This window comes from Benincasa hispida, chromosome 1, assembly GCF_027475165.1.
Source record: "Benincasa hispida cultivar pf3 chromosome 1, pf3_genome.v1.1, whole genome shotgun sequence".
Classification (NCBI taxonomy): domain Eukaryota; kingdom Viridiplantae; phylum Streptophyta; class Magnoliopsida; order Cucurbitales; family Cucurbitaceae; genus Benincasa; species Benincasa hispida.
Window position 1 is genome coordinate 99,102,852 of NC_143478.1, and position 10,362 is coordinate 99,113,213.

Genomic DNA, 10,362 nt, shown 5'->3' on the forward strand with positions numbered 1-10,362 from the left:
ATTTGGTCCCTAGATTTTAAGATTTATATTTTCGACCTTGATTTTCTTTTACTAAATATTTTTTTTTTTGTCTTTAACGTTAATGTATTTTAATTAATTTAACACAATAAAAAATATAATTAATTAAATTGCACTATTTTTATTACCATTAAAATTATATTTCATAATTATTTAAAATTAATTAATAAACATTAACAGTGTGACTGAAAGTAAGTATTAAATAAAAAAAAAAATTAATGTTCAAAGTGTAAACTCTTAAAATTTAAAAACTAAGTTAAAACAAAATTCAAGTTTTAAAGTTAAATGTTGATATTTTGAAATTTATAAATTCTAGGACAAATATAATTTATATCCTTAAACTTTGGAGATTGTATCATTTTAAACTATAAACTAACAATTGTATCAATTTAAATCTTAAACTTTGGGTTGTATCAATTTAAACTTTGAACTTTGAGATTTGCATCAATTTAAACTCAAAACTAATAATTATATCAATTTAAACCCTGAACTTTCATAGATATATCAATTTAAACCCTGAACATTCATAAATGTATCCAAATAAGACATAATAGAGGGTTTAAGTTGATATAATTATGAAAGTTAAGGGTTTAAATTGATACATTTATAAAAGTTTATGGTTTAAATTTATATAATTGTTAGTTTGGGATTTAAATCCATACAAATATAAATTTAGAATTTAAACCGATATAATTATTAGTTTAGAATTTAAATTATACGATACTCAAACAAAGATATAAATTGATATCTACAAAAAAAATTTTAAGTCAAACAAAATGAAAATAGACTCAAAATTTAAGGAAAGACTAATGTATTTTCCGCTCTAACAAAAAAGTAAAAAGCCTACCCCACCCTCCTAAAAAACAAAAAAAAAAAAAAAAAAAAACGCGTTTTACAAAAGAGTAGTAATAATAACAACAACAATAATAATAGTGGCGCTGAGAGTTGGATGGATTCGCTTCACATGATAATTACGATTTGAGTGCCAACTGCCCTCCTCCACCGCTCTTTCCCTCTCCGATCTCCGATCTTCTCTTCCGCCGGAGAAGAAGATGCAGATGATGCTCTCCAAGGCCTCCTCCGCCATGGCCGCTTTGCCTTGCACTAGGGTTCACTTCTACTTCTCTTTCTCTGCATTTTCATTTCGCAACTCCACTCTCTTCGTTTTCTACGAATTTTCTTCTTTCTTTTGCTCCCATGTTTCCCATCTCATCGGTGGCTTTAACCTCTTCCCACTCTTCAATGGAGCTTAAGCAGAGTAATCTGTGTTTCTGTTCACACACGTTTCTTATTTTGTTCTCGTCCGCTACTTTCGACGAATCTATAATGGATTCGATTTCGCTGTTTTCCTTATTTGGATTTTTTTTTTTTTTTTTGTGATGCTGGAAACTCTGTGACCGTCATACACGTTCGTGTAATTTTTGCTGGTAATTTGTTGATATGATCTGTAACATCATGATGTATGAACTAATGGAGAGTAATTCTGTAATGTTGTTGCGATTTATTGATAGATTTCTTGAAGAAACATGTATTTTAATTTTATTGATGAATGGGAGTTTCAGGTTAGAAGCGTATGTGTCTGGCCGAGCGTGAAACAACTTTCCTTTAGAAAGGACCTTTTATATGGGGTTATGCGACTTTTATCTACTCCATTGAAAACGTTGCGTGGAGCTAGTCGTTCACTTAAAGTTGCTCAGTTCTGCAGTGTCGTCAATATGTCCTCCACTTTGCAAATTGAACTGGTAAGCTGTTATTAGATCTGGAAATTGGGTTTATGCTGCCAATGACATCAGTTCTTTTTATCCATGATGGTCTCGTGGTGGTCATTTTATGACAACTTTCTTGGTTTATCATTTTCTTTTACAAACTCATGCTTCGATTCTTAAACATTTTCACCTGAGAGAATTTCTAATTGAGATAGGTAGAGGCCGTGCCAAATTTCAGTTTATTATTTCTTCAACGTTTCCAAAGTTAGATTACTTCAAACAATGGTATGCAATGCATGATTTACCACTTTAGCCTGTTCAGCTGCAAAACATGTAGTTCTTGTTCCAATTCAATTCGATTAGGTGCCCACAAATTATATTTAATGACATATTAGCCATGTTCCTTCTGGCTCCCACCCTAAATGCATCATTGTTTAGGATGCTGGTTGTCCACTATCAATCTATGTTCTACATCCCATAGTAACTGCTTAGTCACTTCCAGTTCCAACATACACAGTCATTACACATATTCCACTCTCTCTTTGATAGGTACCTTGTCTTCGTGACAACTATGCATATCTCTTACATGATGTTGATACGGGCACGGTCGGTGTTGTTGATCCATCTGAAGCTCTACCAGTTATCGATGCTTTAAGCAAGAAAAACAGAAATTTGACATATATACTTAATACTCATCATCATCATGATCACACCGGTGGGAATGAAGAATTAAAAGCAAGGTACGGAGCAAAGGTATGAATTTAATTCTTTTGCATTGCATTTGCATCAATATTCTAGTTGGCCCCATCCTATAAATGTTGTATGTTTGATTGGTAATGATTGGTCATAGAGGTAAGAACCCAGGACGCAATCTAGAGGCCAGAGTCACCAGACTCCTTGAGGCCATCATGTGAGAACTTCAGTTCTTGATGTTAAAAGAATGTAGTTTTATATTGTATGCCCTTGTATTCTTTCATTTTTTCTCAATGAAAGTTGACTTTCCTATATATAAAAAAAATGTAGTTTTATATAATAGTCTCTATTCTTCATTCGTTTATCTGGTAAACATAGTGGTGAATATATTTTTTAAATCAAAACACCGATGTCTATTGTCATGAGAAGTCATACCTTGTGATGTGCAAGAAATCTTACATACTTCATTACTGATCACAAAATATTTTGAGCTTTTTTGACTTTTTTTAAATTAAATATTTTCCTAACTTGTCTTCTTCTTCTTCTTCTTCTTCTTCTTTCTTGATAAGAAACATTTCCTAAATTGTCCTTAAAATTAAGGCTTGGATTGAAATGAATTAAGGAATTGATGCTGACATATGTTATTCAATAGTCTCTGATAATTTTTATCTTTGAATTGGTGGTTTACATTTCTAATGTAAGGAATTTCTGTCAAATTTTTATAGCCTTTTTTTGCTGGTTGTAGGTGATTGGCTCTGGAATAGATAGCGATAGAATTCCTGGAATTGACATAACTTTAAAAGATGGAGACAAGTGGATGTTTGCTGGCCATGAAGTGCATGTAATGGAAACTCCTGGTCATACTCGAGGTGTTTGTTACTAGTTACTTTTAGATTAGTTTCTTGTATGACAATGCAATGTAGCCTAAGAGATTAAAAGAGAGAATTCTTTCAGAGATCTAATGTCAATCTTTATAATGATTCAAAGTGGGCAGAAGTCATGCGAGAAGTCCTCTGTTTATAGGGAATTAGGGAGCAACCTAAAATCCAAAAGTACAAAAAAAAAAAAAAAAAAGGTAGAAGCTAAAAGAGTATCAATTAAGGAATAACCCTAATTATCCAAGATTAACTGAATCCTACTACATCATAATAGGTTCTCCAGATTTGTTTCTTGTATTATATGACAATCCTCCCCTCCGTCTGCATGTGCATGAAAAGTGAGGAAATAAAAGGAGAGTGAGAATAGATATAGAAACTTCTATAATTGATACATTGTCTCTTATATGATTTAGCCTTGCTTCTCTCTCCCTACTGTATTAACTTTGATTATTATTCTTTATAGTTAAGTTTGTCTTAGGTCATTGGCGTATTAAAATTTTTTACAAATTAATCGATCTATTAGATATAAAATTGGATTTAATGTCTAATGAAACCCCAACTTTCAATTTCGTGTTTAATAGGTTCATGAATTTTTAAAAAAATATGAAAAGGTCAAACACTTATTAGACACAAAATTAAAAATTCAAGACCTAGTGGATACAAAGTTGAAAGCTCAGGGACCAATTAGATACTTTTGAAAGTTAAAGGATTAAATAGATACAAACATGAAAGTTTAGGTTGAGATTACATATGTAATTTAACCTTCATTTTCCTTTTTTATAAAACTTCTTTGCTCTGCCAATCTTTTCTCCAGTCATTCAGTTAAGTGAAGCTTTGAAATATTTGATTCGTAGAAACGATGCGTTGATGATGAGTAGAAGTCTTTATTGGGAAATAGATCGGGTTTTAGGGTTTGTTGGCTTTTGTAGGCTTTTGTTTGGTTTCCATTTAAATTTTTATCTCATTAAGGAAAAAAAGAGCAAAAATGATGATGTGGGTTTGTTGTGCCTATGGAACTCAAGTAGGTGTCTTGAGAGATTTGAGACCTCAGATGTGGGGTTATTGTAAGTTATAAACATCTCAAGTAGGTGTATGAGAAATTTTGGACAGGACTTTTTGTAAATTATGCTACCTTGGTATCAACTAGCATGTATCTCGTATGGTATCTAAGATAAATTCATCATTATTCTAATTCTTACTTCATGTGGGTTTGTTGTGCTTGTGAACTCTGGCTCACCATTTTATATTATTGGCCCTGATTTTTCTTCTTCTTCTTTTATTTTTTTTTGGATTTAAATTGAATTCAGGTCATATTAGTTTCTACTTCCCTGGATCTGCAGCAATATTTACTGGAGATACTTTATTCAGCTTATCTTGTGGCAAGCTTTTTGAAGGAACTCCTGAACAGGTTTGTTAGTCTTCTTCTTCTTCCTCTTCCTCTTCTTCTTCTTCTCTCTCTCTCTCCCTTCAAATTTATTTAATTGCATGTTATCTAAATGGGGTACTTTATGAACGTGGCATGCCCAGATAGTTTCTTCTTGTTAGACCTACTCATGAATTATGATCTACCTCTTTGTGCTTTATTTTCTACTCCTTTTGCTCTTGTCCTGTTGTCCAATCAAGTTTAAGAATATGTGACTAAAGGATTACTTGAAATCTTATATACTGGATTGGAAGGCATCTTTTGTTAACCTTAATGACATTCAATCTGTTTTTGAAGATTTCATAGCTTAAGATTGATTGAAATGAGTGTTCTTTGGGTGGTATTATTTGTCAGGCGTTCATGCTTGAGAGATTGGTGTCTTTAGTGGGGTGAAGTCTTGAGTGGGATCTTTTTTTTTTTTTTTTTTTCCGTCAATATTAAGATTCCTTCTGATGTAAGCTCAAGGAAGAAAAAGTTTAGAAGGGACTCCTTGAAGGAAGAAGCGGAGGTCTTGTTTGGTCAGGTGAAAGATTCTGATGTGTTCAATTGAACTAGACGGATTTGGACCATTTGGTATAGGGATTTTCGAACTACGTGATAAAGCCTTACTTGAAAAATTGTTTCTTTTGATGCTAATGCTATAATAACATAGGATCATATTGAGCAAACTGAGGGATAACACCCTCTGCCATTTCCCCCTTATCTTTGTTGCCTCTCCTTGAAATTTATTTAAGTGGTTTTTGTCCTTTCTTTAGGTTTCTATTTTATACAAGGCTTTAGGCTTCCCTGGTTTGATAGGAGGTCTTTTAACGCTTCCTCGTAGCTCTCTTTGTTCTTTCTAGACCTTGGGCTAGGGATGTTCCTCAACGAGCCCCTATTTCTTTGGGGAAGTTTTTCTGTTGTTCCTTTTAGTTTCATCCCATGCATCCTGTTTTCTGTTCTCTCATGAACAAAATGGCACTCAACTTCAATATGTTTCGTTCACTTTTGAAGCATGTAATATCCATGTTATGGAAAAAAAACTACTGTTACTAAAAGTAAATTTCTGCCGAATGTGAATTAAGCTTAGAAACTTGATTGCTTTTAATTATTCAAATTCTAATGCTAAGTAATAATTGCTATCAGGTTATTTTAATCACAGCATTCTTATTGCTTAGCATGTGTGATTACAGATGCTATCTTCCCTTAAAAAGATCACTTCTCTGCCAGATGATACAAACATATTTTGCGGTCATGAATATACTCTGGTCAGTAACTTATTGACTATTTTATTGTGATACTCCATTTTTTGAAGCTTGAATGCCATTTGCCTAATTGTATGATTACCATTTAACAGAGTAACTCTAAGTTTGCTATGTCCATTGAACCTAAGAACGAGGCTCTCAAATCTTATGCAACCCAGGTTGCCAATCTACGAAGCAAGGGCTTGCCAACGGTAACTTTTTGGCTCCTCTTTTATGGGTGGCTATTTGATATTTAAATTGGTTATTATACTAATTCATTTCAATTTTTGTAAATATGGCTGATTGTCTCTTCCGTAGGAGAACCATTTCTTATTTGAACATATTGTATCCCTTACATTTGAATTGAAGATGAAAACACTTCCTGTTTGTATTGTAAAATTATTCAGCACTTCACATATAATTATGGAGTTTAATTCAGCACGTTTGCCGCACCATAGCCGCACCATAGCAGTATGGGGCTTAACCTGTTGTTTCTTAAAGAATTTTTTGGGTTAAGGAATTATTTTATTACAAGCATGAAATATGGAAAAGGAGAAGCTTTCCTCCCAAGTTGAGTAACACAAAACACGGGTTGTTGATGCATTGCCATAATATTGGATGTGAGCTTGTGAAGTGAAAAATTTGCATTCTGTTTTGCAATTGTTTGGGATGTTACGAGCTCCTTGTATGATCTGACTTTGTTGCTACGAAAACTGATTATTTTGGTACAATGAGACACACACACACAAAAACAACCTCGAATCTTGAGCCTGTTGCCATGAACATGAACATGAACATGAACATGGTGTATATGATTAGATTATACATCCTTCCATTGCCTCAAGTGTTCTCAACTCTGATTGTAAAATTTCAGATTCCGACAACATTAAAGATGGAGAAATTGTGCAATCCATTCCTCCGTACTTCGAGTACCGAAATTCGGCAGTCATTAAAAGTTCAAAAATCAGCCGATGATGCAGAGGTATTGGGTATCATTCGCAGAGCTAAGGATAATTTTTAGCCCTCCCTATAAAATACCTTGAAAAGAAGAAGGGGGTGGGAAGAGTTCATTTTAGTGTATAGGATAATAGGGGGTTAACACATGCATATGTAAAATAAGTTTCCGGGATCTTTGTATTGATGATTTCCTATGAGTTCCATTCTCAGTTCAGTTAATTTTATTCTGCACATTTCTTGCCATGAGGAGTTTATTTTATTTTTATTTTTCCATTTTAAAATGAAGAAGAGAGCAAAAGATGAATAATTTGATTCCTTATGTATGTTCTATATTTTTTATTTTTTGGTGATGGGGTTGGAAGGTTTACAAATGTTGCAATCAATGGGAGTTGGAGTGGATTGATATTGAGAAAGGTATGATTTCATATAGGTTGCTTCATACCTAGAAATGTGCTGCTAATGCAAATATTGCATAATTCAAGTTCAACAAATGATCTGTTTCACACCTAGGAAAAGTTGATGAGAATTCCCCACTGGTTTTGAAATTTCTTGAGAAAGGCACGGTTAAAGGATTTGAGTTTTTTTTTGGGAAAATTTTTATACATAGAAAAAATGTCAAGCTTGCAGAAATTAAAAAAAATATTGATATGATAGACACCGATTCTATCAGTATTTATTAATGAAGATTTCTATTGGTAGGTCAATATCTAAAAAAAAAAAAAAAAAAAAAAAAAAAAAATAAAAAATAAAATTTTACTATTTTTTGTAAATAATATTATATTTTTCTATTTTTGAAAATCTTTTTTTTTTTTTTTTTTTTTTGGATATTTTCTGGAAATTGAACGTATAGCTTCAAGGGTTGAGAGGAGATTATGCAGAATTTGTTAGGTAGAATTTGTTGAAATAGTGAATTAAACTTTTGACTATTGCTCAAGTTATACAAATGTGGCAACTTGATTATGGTTTGATATTTGAACTATCCAACTTATTATTTAGTTCAACAAGGGGTGGTGAGAAGATTTGAGTTTCTATCCATTTCGTTAAGGATATTTGCCTCAAATCGGTTTAGTACAAAATATAATTTAGTTAAATTGAAATATTTCGTGGTTGTTCTTTGATTTGGGAGATAGTTTTTCATATTGTATTGTCTCCCTCTTTTGCTATGAAGAGGTGAGGGTATTTAGTTGAGAATTGATGTTTTTGTTTTTTTTTTTTACTTCAAAAAGAAAAAAAAAATGAATAACATCTAAACATTACAACTATATTAAAACTCAATTTAAAAAAAAATGTCATAAGAAATTAATTAGGTTAACCTAAATAAAGATATTATTTACTTCACATTAAAATTGGAGTTTAATCTGTAATTGATAATAATATATGAAATAAGGATTGTTTCACACATAAAATTAATTACATTTGCGATATATAATCGAGTGCGAAAGGGAAAAACCATTTCTTTATATAAGATAAGGATATAATTGGGAATTACATATAATTATAGACCATTCTGAAGCATAAATTTTCAGAAGAATACACACGCGTCTATACATATCCCCAAGCACCTTCATAAAATTTTTCTAGAAATTAAAAGAATCATTTAGAAGAACGACTAACATCTAAATTACCAAGTCATTTATCTAAATAAAATGTCCTTAAACGACCTTGGATTCCTAATTTCCTATTAAACAAGTAATGGACAAATGATAAAAGATTTGAAACTTTTCAATACAAAGTTTATGAATTAAAACCAAATATTTGGAAGTTGAGAGAGATTAGGTAAGTCGAGCGAGATTAGGTCAAAACACTTGAAAGCATAAAGACACATATGAAAGTTCAAGACAAATATATATATATATATATATATTCTTACATAGAAGAGGACAACCACAATGGAAAGAACACATACCAAAAATCTCACCATATCTTCTACAATGACAACTTGAGCAAGATCATGTGTGCAATTGAGTTATTAGAGTGGTTACAAAAAATGAACTTCACAGGCCCAAAATCGCGAGCCAAAACGAGAATATCGTCCACCACAAAACTAATCTGAAAAAAAAATGGATCATCTCCAACTTCAAGAGCTTAATCACTTCACTAGCATCGGACTCCACGATGAGAGCATTCAGACGATGAGTAGGTAAGGAGAAGCAACCAAGGAGACCTTTAAAGACCGCACAAACATCGAGTCTATTTATGGAATGTAGACACTCGATTCTCTTAAAATAGAGATAATCACTCTATACTTTATTTGATATGTTAAAAATGTCAAGAATATGAAATTTATTGATATAACTAAAGTATCGTGTAGAAATTCTTGATGTTTATTATGTATCATATATTTTTTTTAGCTCGACAGTTTCTACTTATCAAATCAATTGTGTCTTTATCTTGTTCTTGACACTCAAAAAATGTTAGCTTAATTAATTTTTGACGCATTTAGTTTGTAAGTTTGTTTGTGATTTTTTTTACATGTGTAATATAGATGTTTGCCTATAATTGTTCCTGTATTTTGGTCCTACAGTCATATGATATAATATGTTGAAGGGATAAAAATTCATCAACCAAATAAACACAACACATACATTTTCAATCTTATCAACCAAATTTCCACCAATATCTTTAACAAAGTTCATTTCTTCAACATTGTCAATATACTTATAGCCTCATATACAATTTCTATGTTATTAGAATGGATAATCCCACATGAACAATTCCAAAAAGAATGAATAGTTCCAAAATAATAATCAATCTCCTATGAACACATGCATTTTAAATACCACAATACACAATATCTTCACCTCATTGATAGGATCCAAACAATATAAAAACAACCCATTAGATCTCTTCCAAAACAATCAACCAAATAATTGTTCTCCAAAACATCACAAATAAATCATCAAATAATCAATAAACAATTAACCAACAATGGAAAACAATAAACCACAAAACTATGAAAGACTAAAAATAAAGAGCATGAATTATACGTGGAAAACCCCTTCGATATGAAGAGTAAAAATCACAGGACTTGTGAGAAGTCCACCCTTGTCAAATTCTCTTATTATGATAAAATTGAGGGAAAAGAACCCAAATCAGTCATACAAAGGTTCACAACTCACCAATACTTTCATACATAAAAGATGAACACTTGAGAGATAAAAAGAATGAAAATCACACAGTTTTTCAGATTCTGTTTGCCAACGATTACGGATAAAAAAAGCTCCAAAAAACGATCCAACCGTTTAAAATGAGACCCTATGTATCCTAAACAGGCTGACCAAATTTTAGCACGATCCAACGATTCAAACTCCAACAATCGATAACTTTATGAAAGTTGCTACTGAAAAATCGAACTATTATCTTTCTCTCCGATTTTCTGCCTTTTTTCTTTTCTTTTCATTTTTTTTCTCCACTCCTTTTCCCTTAGTTCATTTCCATGTTACATAAAATAAAACCCAGGGCTT

At 31.9% G+C, this 10,362-nt stretch overlaps 1 protein-coding gene across 1 annotated transcript; it reads left to right on the forward strand.

Annotated features, from left to right (window-relative positions):
- The first annotated feature begins 838 nt into the window (after window positions 1-838).
- LOC120092467 (putative hydroxyacylglutathione hydrolase 2, chloroplastic) lies at window positions 839-7,141 on the forward strand. The gene is made up of 8 exons (XM_039050561.2): window positions 839-1,127; window positions 1,581-1,760; window positions 2,274-2,477; window positions 3,163-3,286; window positions 4,603-4,703; window positions 5,891-5,965; window positions 6,055-6,153; window positions 6,816-7,141. The coding sequence occupies exons 1-8, from the start codon at window positions 1,071-1,073 to the stop codon at window positions 6,960-6,962; spliced, it is 987 nt and encodes a 328-aa protein (XP_038906489.1). The 5' UTR covers window positions 839-1,070; the 3' UTR covers window positions 6,963-7,141.
- The last annotated feature ends 3,221 nt before the right edge of the window (window positions 7,142-10,362 follow it).